This window comes from Alosa alosa, chromosome 7, assembly GCF_017589495.1.
Source record: "Alosa alosa isolate M-15738 ecotype Scorff River chromosome 7, AALO_Geno_1.1, whole genome shotgun sequence".
In the NCBI taxonomy this organism is placed as follows: Eukaryota; Metazoa; Chordata; class Actinopteri; order Clupeiformes; family Clupeidae; genus Alosa; species Alosa alosa.
Window position 1 is genome coordinate 25196031 of NC_063195.1, and position 15110 is coordinate 25211140.

General features: G+C 43.7%; 3 protein-coding genes across 5 annotated transcripts in view; 1 reads left to right on the forward strand and 2 right to left on the reverse strand.

Moving 5' to 3' along the window:
- Positions 1-6807, reverse strand: part of pdcd11 (programmed cell death 11) — a 35734-nt gene extending 28927 nt beyond the window's left edge. Inside the window, 12 exon segments of the mRNA XM_048247411.1 lie at positions 1267-1315; positions 1593-1600; positions 1750-1878; positions 2394-2603; positions 2913-3020; positions 3177-3352; positions 4283-4394; positions 4932-5093; positions 5244-5411; positions 5541-5681; positions 5998-6122; positions 6725-6807. Coding sequence (XP_048103368.1) covers positions 1267-1315; positions 1593-1600; positions 1750-1878; positions 2394-2603; positions 2913-3020; positions 3177-3352; positions 4283-4394; positions 4932-5093; positions 5244-5411; positions 5541-5681; positions 5998-6099 — 1365 coding nt within the window. The 5' untranslated portion in view covers positions 6100-6122; positions 6725-6807.
- A 180-nt stretch (positions 6808-6987) lies between these two features.
- Positions 6988-8270, forward strand: atp5md (ATP synthase membrane subunit k). Of its 2 annotated transcripts, none has more exons than XM_048248927.1 (4): positions 6988-7090; positions 7585-7690; positions 7936-8031; positions 8159-8270. In XM_048248927.1, the coding sequence occupies exons 2-3, from the start codon at positions 7604-7606 to the stop codon at positions 8023-8025; spliced, it is 177 nt and encodes a 58-aa protein (XP_048104884.1). In that variant the 5' UTR covers positions 6988-7090; positions 7585-7603; the 3' UTR covers positions 8026-8031; positions 8159-8270. The 2 variants fall into 2 exon arrangements, with proteins under 2 accessions (XP_048104884.1, XP_048104885.1); XM_048248928.1 differs by having other exon boundaries at positions 6990-7090; positions 7582-7690.
- taf5 (TAF5 RNA polymerase II, TATA box binding protein (TBP)-associated factor) overlaps positions 8271-15110 on the reverse strand; it is a 7104-nt gene continuing 264 nt past the window's right edge. The window contains exons 1-11 of one of the 2 annotated variants that reach the window (XM_048248926.1): positions 14991-15110; positions 14199-14430; positions 13411-13726; positions 12641-12804; positions 12078-12213; positions 11348-11468; positions 10967-11096; positions 10550-10714; positions 10006-10183; positions 9644-9821; positions 8271-9008 (exon numbers count right to left, since the gene is read on the reverse strand). The exon at positions 14991-15110 is cut by the window's right edge and continues 264 nt beyond it. In XM_048248926.1, coding sequence (XP_048104883.1) covers positions 8791-9008; positions 9644-9821; positions 10006-10183; positions 10550-10714; positions 10967-11096; positions 11348-11468; positions 12078-12213; positions 12641-12804; positions 13411-13726; positions 14199-14430; positions 14991-15110 — 1958 coding nt within the window. In that variant the 3' untranslated portion in view covers positions 8271-8790. Of the gene's footprint in view, positions 9009-9643; positions 9822-10005; positions 10184-10549; positions 10715-10966; positions 11097-11347; positions 11469-12077; positions 12214-12640; positions 12805-13410; positions 13727-14198; positions 14431-14906 lie in introns of both variants that reach the window. The other variant, XM_048248925.1, reaches the window with a different exon arrangement.

Sequence of the window (15110 nt, forward strand, 5' to 3'; positions counted from 1 at the left end):
GTGTAAATGTCCTGCAGGGAGGGGAGTGGTGCTCCAATGATCCTCTTAGCTGTGTTAACAGTGCGCTGGAGGGTCTTCCTGTTCTGATCTGTGCAGCTGAGACAGTACTTGAGTACAATTTTGAGGGATCTGTACTTTACTCGAGTATCATTTTTGGGGAGTACTCATGACTTTACTCAAGTACATTTGAGAGGCAAATATTGTACTCTTTAGTCCACTACAATTGAGGAAACCATCAATTTGTTGTTTCCCTCTCAAACATGATTCGATTGTGCAGGCACCACTGATTGAGACAGCCTATCAGCAATCACCTTCAGCTTTGCGCCAAAGCAACTCCATGGTCAGATTTAGATAAGAGACAAAACCATGGACGAAACAATGGATGAAGACACAGCAGGTCCATCCCGGGAATGTGCCAACCTGTGGCCCCACCTCGCCAGACTATTTCAACTTTCTGAACAAGTTAATGATAGTTTTCGCTTCAAGTGTTTCAATTACAAAATAGTATTTTGTATTTGAAATACGTAGTTTAAATACATGTATTAGAAATACTGCCCATCCCTGGCAACATGGTAAAAAGATGAAAATGACTTGATTTTACTTTAAATTCCTTTTGCATTCTCCAAGGTATTAACATTAACATTTTTCATAACTTCATGCAGGACGTTTCTGTACATAAATGTAAGCACTGTGCCAGTAGTAATGCAATATTTAGAAAATGTACTCTTGTACTCTTGATACTCAAGTACTTTTAAAAACAAGTACTTCAGTACTTTTACTTAAGTAGACATCTGACTGTTGTACTTTTACTTGTACTTGAGTAAAATTTAGCAAAGGGTATCTGTACTTTTACTCAAGTAATGAAGCTGTGTACTCTGTCCGCCTCTGGTCATTATCACATGACACTGTCATGACACATGAACCCTAACCCTAACCCTAAACCAAACCCTAACTTGTTATGACAAAAACCGAATGTCACTTAATAACAGAAGCGTTATGTCAAAAATGTTTATGACTTGTTTATGATACGTTCATGACAGTGTCATGTCACTCTTATGTCGATACTGTCAAGTAAAGTGTAACCAAGATGACTTATGGTCAACTGTAGAATCATAGTTTTGGAGTTTTGGTGAAATCGAACTCTCGCTGTCTAGTTGTCTTCCAAAACACACTTTACAGACTTCACCTACATGGCAAGTGCATCAGTATCTACACCTGAAAGGGAAGGAAAAATCTTGTTTAAGTTAGACAGACGTCTTTCCATACCTCTACTATTTGTCCGGACTTCAGGTCGTTGTATCTGAAGAAGGGGGGCCTCAATGGTACTCCTAGGAGACAACAGACAGACGCGGACACTAGTACACTAGTACACTACAAGTACATTTATTCATTTAGCAGATACTGTTGTTCAAAGTGACTACTATATAGTGTCAACTATATTAAAAGGGCAACTTGGGGTTAAGTGCCTTGCTCAAGGGCACAACGGTGGAAGCCGGGAATTAAACCCACAACTTTCAGGCTAGCCCAGCTCCTTAACCACTACGCTACCACAGCCCCAAGTACTGTACTAAGCATCAATTTATCATACACACTGAATAATCTAGTCACGTTTCAGAAACATAGCAGTTCTTCAAGTTAGACTCTTTACCGATCAACAACTCACCTACTCACTCACATACTGTACACTGCCCCTAAAAGCAGTCGCATCAAGATACAACAAAGTGCATGACAACAATCTCCCTTTGTTACTCACTTGCGGAGGCTGATCAGGTGCAGCTGCTCCAGGGGGCTAAAGTCGGTTATGCGGCAGGTGATTTCCGCCTGGGCCTGCAGGTGGCTTGGGTTAAACGGCTCCTTGGGCTCCTTCAGCTGGTTCTTCTGCAGGACAACAACAACAACAACATGTTCAGAACTCTGCAGAGTCAGAGCACAGCAGAGCGCTCTAACTGAAGACATTACTCACGTTCCATCATATTACTTATAGACACTACAGACAATAACATGATGGACACAGTCCAAGACACTAAACTCTTGGGGGGGAGGGGGGTCACATTAGCCAGCAGCAAGTGGCAGGTTTCCTATTGTTCTCTATGGTTCGGCAGCGGAACGGTGGCAACACTGGCTAACGCTAGTGTTGAACAATCTGAGCGTTGAACTTGGTTCAATTTTCAAAGCGCAACGGGAGTGTATTGAATTGACAAACCGTTTGTGTTGTGAGTCTGTGATCCCCGCCTTAGTAATTATTACAAGGCAGGGCTTCACACAAAAGCTAGACTTCAAAGATGGATACATATCTTGCCTATATCTTCATACTATGCCTTGCTTATGAAGCACCACACACACACACACACACACACACACACACACACACACACTCCTTCCATCTAACTCACGTGGCCAAATGCCTTGGTGCCGTCGGGCAGCTCCAGGATGGCACCCGAGTGGAAGTGCACGGCCGCCACCTTGCAGCCGTGCAGAACCTCGCCCACGCGCTCGCTCTGCACGCTCTCCAGCACACTGCCCCCTGGTGGCAGGAGGTGGCTGCGCAGGGACAGGCCCACCTGCCGGGTGGAAGGCTCAACATACAGGACCCGCGCCAGCACCTACAGATGAGGGATCCACAAACATGGATGCACTTGCACTTACACTGTAATGCCATACAACTGTAATGATGCCATCTACAATATGTGGGCTATTTCCTGACTACTTTGCTGTATACAAATGATATAATATAAATTGTTTATGCATGTAAACTAAATTCTGTCATTAGTCATTATAGTAAACGACGAGGATCCAAGTGTAACTGAAAGGGATTTCTTCACCATCAACTAAGCTAAATAGTTATTAACTAAGGCTAGCTTTCAGTAAACATAATTTTGACATGACCAAATGCTGATGGACACAGGACTCACTTCATCCCCATTCTTGTAGCAGGAGGTCTTGTCTGGGTCGATGTGCATGAAGTCCACCAGGCCAGAGAAGGAGGAGAGGAACTCCAGGATGAGTCCATGAACGGTCACCTGTGGGGGGGGGTGGGAGGTAGACGCCAAAGAGAGAGACAAGGGGCAAGAGACACAATCAATCACTGCACCAGCACAGAGGACAAATAAGAAAATCAGCCACTGTGTCCTGGTCATTTCTAAACGATTGTTAACCAAAAGCAACGGGGGACTCACCTTCTTGATCTTGGCATTGACCAGCAGGCCTGGACACAGGTTGCTCAGGGTCCAGCCGTGATCGGCGTTGGCGACGGCCTCGGAGATGGCGGCCGGGTCGACAGAGAGGCGAACCAGACGACCCTCGTTCTTCACGTCCTCCAGCAAGCAGTCCACGTACTGTCCAAGTTTGAGCTCTGACGTGCGGAGAGAGAGAGGGGGAGGGGGGAAACAGACAAGACGCATGTTGGGCTCTGGAACTGAGTCATTTGAATTAGCGTGCTGCCAGGGTGTGTTGGAGACATGGCATTCTCACAATCAAATGCTTCTCCTTAAAGGTGCTGTAAGCGATGCCACGCGTTTTTTAGGCTAAAAACATTGTCACTTACAGCAAACTTCACCTCACCATCCGCGGTCTCTGCGGACAGCCCAGGCTCCAAAAATGGCAACAAAAACAACCTGGGCAAACCTAGCCCATAAAAACATAAACTGTTCCAGCTAATCACAGACGAGATGCTCGTTTAGGAGCGTTTCAATTGCACGGGAGAGAGGGGGAGGAAGTAGCGAGCTAGCTCTGTTTTGTTTGAATGTCAACAGAAGTGACGTTACCCAGCATCGCTTAGAGCACCTTTAAGGTGCTCTTTACCTTTAAGTGGCATAGGTATGCTATTTTTCTACAGTGTGGTGCTTGCTTTATGTGAGTTTATATGCCCCCTACTGGTAATACAAGGCATAAGCCTAAAGTCATATGAACACAGGCATACTGTGTGAAGCACTCATTACCAGCATAATTACTACAGAAGTGTGTCATTTATGGTCAAATTGTTATGCAGAACCATTGAACAGCCTCATAAGCTCTATCCTAATTTCTACTAGCATTCAGCAGTACAACTCAGTGGCTATGACCTGTTCTCAATCCAATTGTATCTGCCTTGTCTATAAAAGACTGAATAATTGTTTACAACGATATTCTAAAAAAATGAATTCATGAAAACATTTCCATATCCAGATGCTAGCAATTTCCAAAAGGTCACCTTTTCTAAATTCTAAAATCTTTTTTTTTTTTTAAACATTTCACAATTCAGTATATTTAATTTAATTTGTATCAAATGACAGTTATATGATACCTTGTTTTGCAGCCTTTGCAGATGGCTTGGGAAGAAAAGCTTTTGTCCCACTGAGACCAATATCAATGAGGTAGCCATGGTCCTCAATGCTCTCCACGCATCCACTGATGGTCTACATTACACAAAGACAAATGATAATGTGAAATGTACAAAAACAATGACATTTGCAAAACACAAGATATTTGTTCTGATATTAATCTAGCATGCAAAAGTGACAAGTAAGGCACAATACAACTTTAAGCATCCTGTTCCTAAAGAGGTGCCAAGATTTCAACCAATGATACATGTAACTTAAATTTAACAGACAGCTGATCGTAAAAGTATAAATTAGACCAGGGCCTTTAACTGACAAAACTAATCAAAGAAATATCAAGACCTATTTGTATTTAAAAGTATTTATCCTGTGGATATGCTGTGACTCAGTGAACGCTGTTTTATAGATGTGTCTATACTGTGAATTTCTGTATGCACTGTCTATGTTATTGTTGAGACAGAAGACAATGTCCATGCCTCACATGACAAAACAGTCTATTCTATCCAATTCTATAATCATTTCATTCATCAAAACAGAATATGACAGAATCTGTCTGAATCCTGCTTTTAAGGACCTATCACCACCTAAACAACCACTCCACCAGCACTCACTCACCATGCCAGCCTTCAATGAGCCAGAGGTCAACGCTTTATTGACCTCTTTGGGGTTGATGGACACCTTGAGGCTCACGTGGCCTTCTCTGGACTCCACCAGAGAGGACACAACGGCTCTGACCACGCAGCCAGGACTGAAGAGGTGAGGGAGAGAGGCAAAATCCTAGAGACAAACAAACAGTCACTGTCAAGTCAAAAACAAAATGCATCCACATATTGATCAAAGACTCGACTAAAAGATTTGATTTACGAACAATTAACACTGGGTTACATGAACCATCGTAAAATATTTAATGACTGTATTTTTCCAAACCTCGACATTTTCTCCACTGTCCAGCTTTTCACTGAGCAACTTGTTGTAAGATTCACAGATGTTGGTCACGGGCAGGTATCCGGTCAGGCCACTGGGGAGTCCGACCACAATCTCAAAATCAGTTACTTCCTTGACGCAGGCCAGCAGCAAGGTGCCGACTTTGAGATCCTATGGAGATCCACAGATTTGTTTAAACAAACATGGACACTTCAAACAGTGCAAACAGTGCAGCTGAATGGCATTCAGAGAGTTGAGAGTTTAGAGTTTGCGTTGAGTAGAAACTTAACTAATACATACTTTCAAATGTAAGATGTCTACACTGGAAGCAGTGTTGAGCTTTAGGGAGTCCTCTTTGGTCTTCTTGCCCTTCTTGGCATTTTGCTCCTCATCCTGTTGATTGGTAGACTTCCTTTTTTTCTTAACTTCAGGAGCACGAGTCTGAGAAAAGATATATTATGAGTATCTGCAAACAGTGAAGGCCCTCATTTAATTAGTGTGCAAAAACAATGCACACATATGAACACTACAGAGATATTGCTTTTCCCAGATCATGGTTTAAAAAGGATGCATGCCAGTGCCTAGCGCAAAACAGGGATGTGAGACCTGTAGAATGAATATTCCTCTGGGTAAGGAATGCAGCAGTATCGGAATGATTTCAACTCGTGCATCCCGAATAACTGCGCGTTTAATAAGAACACATTGGTCGTTCAACACCACACTCGCATATCGTTCCCCTTTACATACTTCACCTTACCTCAAATAGGTTGTCCACTTCCACATGAGATTTCTCAGGCTTGGTCGGCTGCGCGGTCTTCACTGTACCACCACGGGGAAAGTCCTCCTCTGTCGAGGCCATGGCAGAATAACCCCTACTCTAGTCTACAAAAAGAGTTGATAACAGTTGATGGTTAGCAACACAAACCATTACATTACATTTGACTGAGGCATTTTTAACCAAAGGAAGCGACTAAAAACATGGTAAACAGTTTAAGTTTTAAAGCAATTCTCTCAACAATTTTAGGACAATTTAAAAACGGTAGAGTACAGTAAGAATAAATGCATCAGTGAGTGCTGTTTTTAAACAGTTGAGTGTCAGTTCAAGACAGGTGGTAAGTGCTAGGACCAGCAAGACTTGTTGTAAGTAGTGCTATGAGAGGAACCAAGCAGAAAAGTGTTAGGCTAGCTCAGCTTACTTGATAAATCCTGCCAATAACGTGTTCAAGGTTACTGCAATGACTAACTAGCTATAGAGCAAATGTTGGTGAAAGTGGTAAATGTGGTCATAATAAGCGACATCATATGTACCATAACCTCAGAAATAACAATGCTTATGATGGAACCAGCAACAGCGTTTCCCGTTTAACATTACACGTGGGTAACGTTACGTTTAGTATGCGCTCCTTGCTAACGTACACATTTTAATATCTGCATCGTCAATTACGTCTATGTACACATATATCAATTTGGTAATCAGAACTTACCCAAATGATAAAAAGATAAATTCTTCCAGTGTTTCCTAAACATGAAATGCCTGTGTACACGCTCACATGTTCGTATAGCGACCCGGAAGTAAACATTGAAGAGGCGGATTTAAATAAAATAAAAGGAAGTACATACCATGTTTCAAGAACCAATGAACGATAAGAATATTGTGATAGGCTGCACATGTGACGAATAGTGTTCCGAATATTTATGATTGACGTATATCCTCTCCACTGACAGAAGGACTTTTAGTGAATTAGACGTGAGGTGCTAGTGGAGGCGGGATTTCCTGAGCTATCCATCTTCGGCCTCAACTGACTGAAGGGCACACCAGTTCCTACTAAAGACAGGGTCGAGTGTAGAGGGTAGGTTAATCCACTGATCGAATATGTGCCGTTTTGTGTCATATATTTAACTGTCTTGAATGTTCTATTTGTCTTTGTTGCAGCCATTTAATTGTATAGGGAATTTAATTCAGCAGAACCATGGCAGTAATCGGGTTACCAGTTAGCTGGTATGCTAACCAGATAGCAAACTATGACGCTAACGTTAGCTGGCTAGCAAACTTGCATAGACGTTGAGCATACTTATTGCTGGCTACCTCCCAATGGGAATCTGTCAGCACGACAGGTTAACTGTAATTGCTCTTTTAACGTGCAAACTGTAAATTATTGTCTCAAAAGGAGGACATTCTGTGGGCCGACTCAAATGTCTCGTTGCTTGTTATTTGGTCAACCGTTGCATCTAGCATGAATCTACCGCAATTCAGCAAGTTGGTTATGTAATATAGTCGACAAAACGTCAAGTTCAGAGGGCATAAGGTCAGCTTGACTATTGTGTGTATGTTTTCTTCCAGCAGAATCACATATTTATCAAACATGGGTGGTCACGACGCAGGGACACAACACCAGTTCACTGGCCTCGCTAAGTACTTCAACGCATGGACCATCACGGGCAGGAGGAACGTAAGTTGCTTCGTCCAGTAGACCTATACATTAAAGCTACATGGTAGGGGTCATGTGGAATTTTACCCCTAAGTGTGTTGTATTGAACTCACCGTTGAAATGTGTAAACATATTAGCTAAAACGGCGTAAATCAATTATTGTTCAACTAGGACTACTAAATGTGCTGTGTAACCCTGGGGTGTAACGCAAGGGTGCCTAATTGTTAAGTGATATTTGCCTAATTCTGCCCTCCCTTCGTCCTTAGTGTGTGCTGGCAACATATGCTGGCATTGCAGCTATTGTCCTCATCTTCAAGCTGAAGCCCAAGAAAGAGAAGGCCATCAAGTCTAGCTAATTTAATGTAAGTATACAAGGGTGCACATAATGTATCCAACATTGACATTACTTGTCATTGAATACATGTATGGGCATTAAGTTACATTACTTTGAATTAAAAAACTTAACTAGTGGTCATTTTCTTTGCACAGGATTTCTGTTTTTGTTTTGCTCCGTTGTATGGAGGATTGGATTCCACTGTCCTTGTGCTGACGCCATCTCTGCTGTTGCAGCATGTTGATAATAAAGGATGTATGAAACGTCTTGTAGAAAACATGTTTGTTTATTTATGTATTTACATTAGAGGCACTAGGATATAAAAGTCTGTACATCATGAAGTATCAGTTGAGGACAATGGCAGTGATGCATAGATGTAGCATGTGTGAACTGAGGAAACAAAAAAAAAATGTCCATAGGATCAGTATAAAAACAATGTATGTAGATGATGACTGACTGCTGTTCAGTGAGAGCAGAAGCCTCGGTTTGCCACCTTAAAAGGGAGCACAGATCACTCATGAGGGAATCTAAAATGGCATCCCCTCTAAATCCACCAGGCAGTCAACCATTTCAACCCCAAACTAAGTTTTAAGTTATTGATAAAAAGCTAACACACACTTGGTAACTGTTAAAAAAAAAGGCATAAGCTCTTTGAGTTTGATCTGATCACCTCATGCAGATGAACGCACCACTTCAGACAAAGGAAGGAGAATGAGTGGATGGGGGTAATGTGTAAAAAATAAAAATGGATTTGTGGGAAATCAATCAAGAGATGGGTTGGAGGGGGTCATTGAGGGTTATAGGCCCCCGCGGCGAGGAGGAGGTTGCGTCTGGTGAAGTGGAGGTGGACGACGGGCGTGGACTTGGTCATGTAGGTGCCCAGCAGGAGCTCCTGGGAGTTGTCGGGCAGGTGGATGTGACCCGTGGTCGCGGTGAAGTCGTCGGTCTCCACGTCATCAAACGCCTTCGAGGCGTTCCACAGGCGAACTGTGTTGTCCATGGAAGCTGGAAGTTAAGTTTGGTTTGTTATTAAGTGTATAGATTGCCAGAGGTGGCCAAAACGGAACAAACAGTTCTCTGTCTCAATGACTGCCAAGGTCAAAGGGTCAGTTTTCAATGTCAGTACTTAAGGTCATAACCTTAGCTACAATTTCTATATCAATATAATGCATGCACTGTTATTACAATCCATTAAGTAAAACTAATTTCTAGACTTAATATGCTATGCTGAAACTGGGCTTTTAATAACATCAGGTTCATGGGTTCAATTTCCTTTTGCACTTACCGTTAAAATGTAAGTCATGTCATCTAAAAACATTTAATAATAAATATTTAACTGTAAATGCCATTTATATTACAGCATGGTACTTCAGATGACTCGGAACTAAGTTGTTCACTGTATGGATGTACAGAGTTGCATTCACTGAGTCTTCACTTATCAGGTTGTACCACACCTCTGGAAACCCACTAAAGATATTCTAATAATCAAAACCCGCACATACTACAGACTGAATATAGGGTTAGATAGAAACGTAAACAGGGAAGACCTTCAGGCAACTGATAACAGACTATCCCCTTGACACTGTTTAGCATTATGCTAACTGCTAAACTTAAGCAGTTCCCTAGCAGCAGCAGCAGACCTGAGGCGAGGATCTCCCCGTCGCGGCTGAACCTGAGGGCATAGATGGTGTCGGTGTGACCCTTCAGCTCCCCGATCATCAGGCCGTGGCCGATGTCCCACAGCAGCACTCGGCCGTCTGTGGCCCCCGAGGCCAGGAACTTCCCGTTCGGAGAGAACGCCAGGCTGTGAATGGGCCCCTGTGAGACGAGGGAATTACAAATCATTCACCTCCTGGACACTCCTGCAGGGGCGCTCACGCTACAATTCTTCTATTAATATAAAAGGATTCATTAAAAAACGTTCACTGTTCATTAATCATATACTATTTACACGCTTCCTGGTGATTTACAGAATTGAGGCTACACCTCAAGCCCTTCCTACCTTGTGTCCGGTGAGGATGCGAACACAGTTGCCGTTCAGGACATCCCACATGCGAACGGTGCGGTCAGCCGAACCCGTGGCCACGTAGTTTGAGTTGGGGTGAAAGCGGGTACAGGTGACGTCAGCCAGGTGACCTGCAAATATGCGCAGAGGCTGGTAGTGGTCCGTGGCCCACAGCCTGAGAGAGAGACCAAACATGCCGACATTAGCCTCCAAAGCTACAAGGTAAAGCCTCGGGGAAAAACCTTTACAAAGTCTCTAGTGAATTTTTCAAAGACTGGTGATATACTTGCACTGTATATCTCCACTGTATTCCGTGTATGTTCTCTTGTTCTGAATGTCATAAGATGCGTAACAATGAATATCTAAATTTCCCTCTGGGTGGATAAAGTATCAATCTATCTATCCAGCATCTCTAACGTTGGTATTGGTAGCAACATTCAGCTTTTCTACACAAGACTGAGTTAAGGACCACTAAGATTAGGGAGTACCGGTATAATCTTTCCAATGTAAAGTACCAAAACAAAAGATCTAGCACACACACCGAGCCACTCTGTCATGTCCTCCTGAGATGAAGTAGTAGCCATAAGGAGAGAACTGCGTGTCCCAAACGGGGTAGTTGTGTCCTTTGTAGCCGACTAAACACGTGTAGGTCTGAAGACTCCATAGCCGCACCGTACCATCCTCCGAGCTGGACAACAGGTAGTTCCTAAAGAGGAGAGACACAGGAAATTCTATTTATTATACTGTATGTGTATTATGTATGTGTGTGTATTAATGTATAGTCTTTACTGGTCACTTTTTTAAAAGAAAAGGCGGATATTTACAATTAGGCCTCTCTACACTACAATAACTGAGTGGGAAAATCACAAACCATGTTATTTACTGTGCTGGTCTCTCTCTCTCTGTATATCTAATAGGGGTTACCAGTCGACATCAGCGCAGAGCAGTGCCAGCCTACCTGTCAGAACTGAAGCTGATCCCATACACAGGTCCACTGTGACCATACATGACCTTGGATTCGCTTGCCGACTTATCATCCATTATGCGTTCCAGCACGTCGTCCGACTCTTTATCGATCATATTCAGGTCTGCGGGCAATCGGAAAGCCACAGAGTGTTATTTGACTCTTATCGTTCTCCTAATTACAGAAGTCAGACTTCCTCTGTGTAATTCTATCGAGTCATGACTGTGTTTTATGTACAGCAAGAGAGGATATGACAACTGGCTGCTAGCCTGCATCCAATTTTTCAGTAAGATAAAAGGTTTGTTTAGTTTCAATAAATGTAAAGTTTATTTGTAAAGAATAATTAAAAGAATGAGAACGAACGATCACACTTACCAGCTGAAGACTTGACTCTCCGTAGTTTTTTCGGGGTGACGCTCCACACTCGGACAGTGGAGTCTGCGAACCCCCCTGCTATGAGACTTGAGTCATCTGTGAAGTCCACTGCGGTCAAACCCTGAAACAGTTAATGTTACAATACAGTGAGTCTTAAAGGAGAAATCCGGCGAATTTTCACATCGATCTCTCTTTCTCGAGGTCACGGAGCACTGTCAATCAATGTGTTACGGACAATCAGTTTTCGAGTACCTAGCTCGAATTACTACAGCCAACAACTAATGCGGCCAGGCAGCTGCAGCGCTACACTCATGAACATGGGGGCTCACAGACATGCCCCCAGAGTGTAGTGCTGCAGCTTCCTGGCTGCTTCAGCATTAAGCAAAAACTCATCTGGTCTGATGGTAAATGGACTGCGCATAGCGCTTTTCTACTCTTTCCAGCACTCAAAGAGCTTTACAGAGTAATTTCCACCCATTCACACACACACACACACACACACACACACACACACACACACACACACACACGTCCAAAGACACTTCGACAGGGTCAGGAAGAGTTTGTCAGGACGAGGCTCAAAACAGCAATCTTCCGATTACTGGACGACAACTCAACCTCCTGAGCCGCCGCCGCCACCACCACCGCCTCTGTCGCTAGCCACTGAATGCCCCTTCCTGGTACTAACTGCCCTCGATGTTGTTGATATTTGGACTCGATCCTTCCTTACCTGATAGGCATTGAGGAAAGAGTAGAAGCAGATGGAGGGGAGGTTGTCCGGACTCAGACGAATGCGTTTGGTGGCCTCCTTCATGTTCATGATCTTGTCCAGCTTGTCCGAGTCTTTCAGCTCCGGGAGAGGGATTCTAACACAGACACGACCACGAGATGGTTCATGAGTCAAATGAGTCAAAAGTGACGGATTTCCTTGGAGTGTAAATCTGCCCTGGAGAGACTACTGGTATGGTGACAATGAAGCGCCAGTAATGATGAGGTGGGTGGATACCATTTTTAAAACACTCACAGAAGTGCTATTGGTAGAAAGTAACACAATGTAGTTGTTTTGTATGTAGTTACCTAATAACTAAGGTAGAATTGTGTCTGTCGATACCAATGCACGGACGGAATGCCTTGTTCTTCAGACCAGAAACATGACACTTTTTGGCAGCTCTCAACAAACAGGGTATCTCCTTAGCATTAAATGGGTATCCAGTACATTGAAGATAGTCAAAAGGGGAATTCCTACATGGTGTTTCTTCAAGGGAGCATCTTACTATATTCATGTAAACTCACCTGGTCTGCTGGGGGGCGTTTGGGTCCTGTTTCTTGCTCTTGGAGCCCATACTATCCTTCTTGGGCTTCTTCTTCTTGGGTTTGCCTTCCTCATTCTCAGCCTCCTCATCCTCGTCGTCCAAAGGTACCTCAATCTCCGGCTCTTTAAGGAGGCCGTAGAACACCTGCACATACAAAAGGCAAAGAACATTCAGATGGCTGTGTTGAGTGTAAACCATGGAACCATTAGTTCTCACAGTTGCACTTGATTCCACAATTGCTGTACAAATTCCTGCCTCTGTAAAGAGTGATTGATTGCAATGTCCGGTAGAGTGCAAGAAAGCAACAGTGAAACGCAAACAGTAATTTAGCAACTGAGTAATCGGTTTACAAATCAAATTAGTTTCTGCCTTCTCTCTCAGTCCATACATCTGTAGCACTGCCCTCACGGTTGTTGATATGTGGACTCAACAGCTAAACAAATAGCACTCCTCGCTTCCAAGGTGCTCCTTAAGCAACATGTTAATTGTCTGGAACTCTCTGTGGCTCGGTCCGAACTTTGAGCCAATATACCAACCACAAGGTTGTTGATATTTGTTTCCCCATTTACAGAGCTAAGACTGTATATGAACACTTGAAAGTACGCAAGACCACAAGAGAGAAAGCTAGACAGAGCTCAACAGAAAGTCATCGTACTCAATTGTAGGCCTGTCGTTTATTTGTTTATCTGTGTTTATCCTCTCGTCCTCAGGTGACCCCCTTCCCTCCGGTCCGTTCGGCGCCACACTGACCTTGCCCTTGTTGGCCTCCCTGCGGGCCTCCCCAGCCAGGGCTCCTGACATGGCATCGATCTGGCTCTTGGCGCGCGGCATGCCGTCGAAGATGTCGATGTACAGGTGCTCCTGGATGATGTTCCAGATCTGGTTGTTCTGCCTCTCCTGCAGGTGGCGCTTGAGCAGCTGGTAGGAGTCGCGCGAGATGCGCAGCACAAACTTGCTGGTGCGGAAGTCCAGCAGCGTCTCGTTGCCGCGCATGTGCTCGCGCTTGCTGACGCTGGACAGCACGCGCAGGTCATCCTGGTAGTAGCACTCCTGGTCACCGCTGAACCTGAGGAGGAAGAGGAAGAGTTGTGGGGTAAGCTAAGGAAAGTTCACCAACCAAACAAAATTCCATACCTCTATAATTATAAATAACTTGACCAGCAAAATAACATTACTTGAGATGGGTTCACCACCCTTTCGATGACATATCATTCCACCCTAAAAAAGTGGAATGTGTTGGCCCTAGAAGTAAACACTACCACTGTAGACTCTAATGAACTCAGCAAATTAAGCTATAGTAAGCTATATAGAGATGATGCAGCAAAGTAAGCTATATAGAGATGATGCAGGTTTTTCATAGAGATTAAAGCTTGCAGGCAACAGCTGAAAATCAGGACCAGGTGTAAGAACACATGCCTGGCAGGGACAGACAGCTGATATAACCATGCAATAAAACCATATCATCTCATCCATTCAAAATACAATTCCACACAGTCCACTTGTTTAAAACGTAAACAAGAGATGTCCCATCCACTTACTTGTCAAAAAATGCTTTAGCCTCCTGCTCGTGGCTGTTGTAGACCAGCTCCAGGTACATGTGAACGAAAAGTGGGTAGAAAAGCTGAGAGAGCTCGGCTCGGTGGCAATCCAATACTGATTCTATGAAGTTCTTCAGGCCGGTGTAATAGGTGTCATAAAGGGCTGGGTCGCCCTGCTGACTGTATGCTGATAGGACAACATTTACGTCTGGCTGGTCCTCCCCTCCGCTAGCTGTAAACAATACAAACATGACACTTGTAAGGCCGTTCAGGTTACTTATGTATACAGCAACAACAAAAAAACGTTAGTAGGCATATTTGAAAATGTTAGAGCTTTACAGTACACTAAAGGGTTGACGTTGTATGGACCCTTTCAAGAGAGTTCCATTATCAGCATCATAGTTGGCCCCACAAAACTTCCTTTTTAACATTCCATATGTTATCTTAATGCAGAGCAAAGATTCTAGAACAGAGCTCTGTTCTAGAATCTTTGATGCAGAGGAAGTAGATTGGGGCCCAAATAGAACGTTCAAGCATTGTTTTTGTTTACCTTGTTGAAAGGGTCTATATTTAATTGTAACAAAGCGGACATGGTGATCACACAATCCTTCCATAAAATAAGCTTAACTAAACAATACATGTTGTGCACATGATGTAAAGCAGTGAAAACCATGACAAGTTCCATTAATTCAGCCAGCCAGCTCCCACCTTTGGATGGCGCCGGGGCAGCAACGCCTACGGGGGCTGCGGTAGCGATCGATACTCGGTTAAGAAGGGAGTTTGCATCCCCACCTTCGCCAACTTTCCCTGCAGGATCTGATCCACCGGATCCTTCAGCGCCCTGTGAGTCTTCCCCATCGTCCGATAAACCTGCTTCTCGACGCAAAATATCCACCGATTCCAATAAATTGT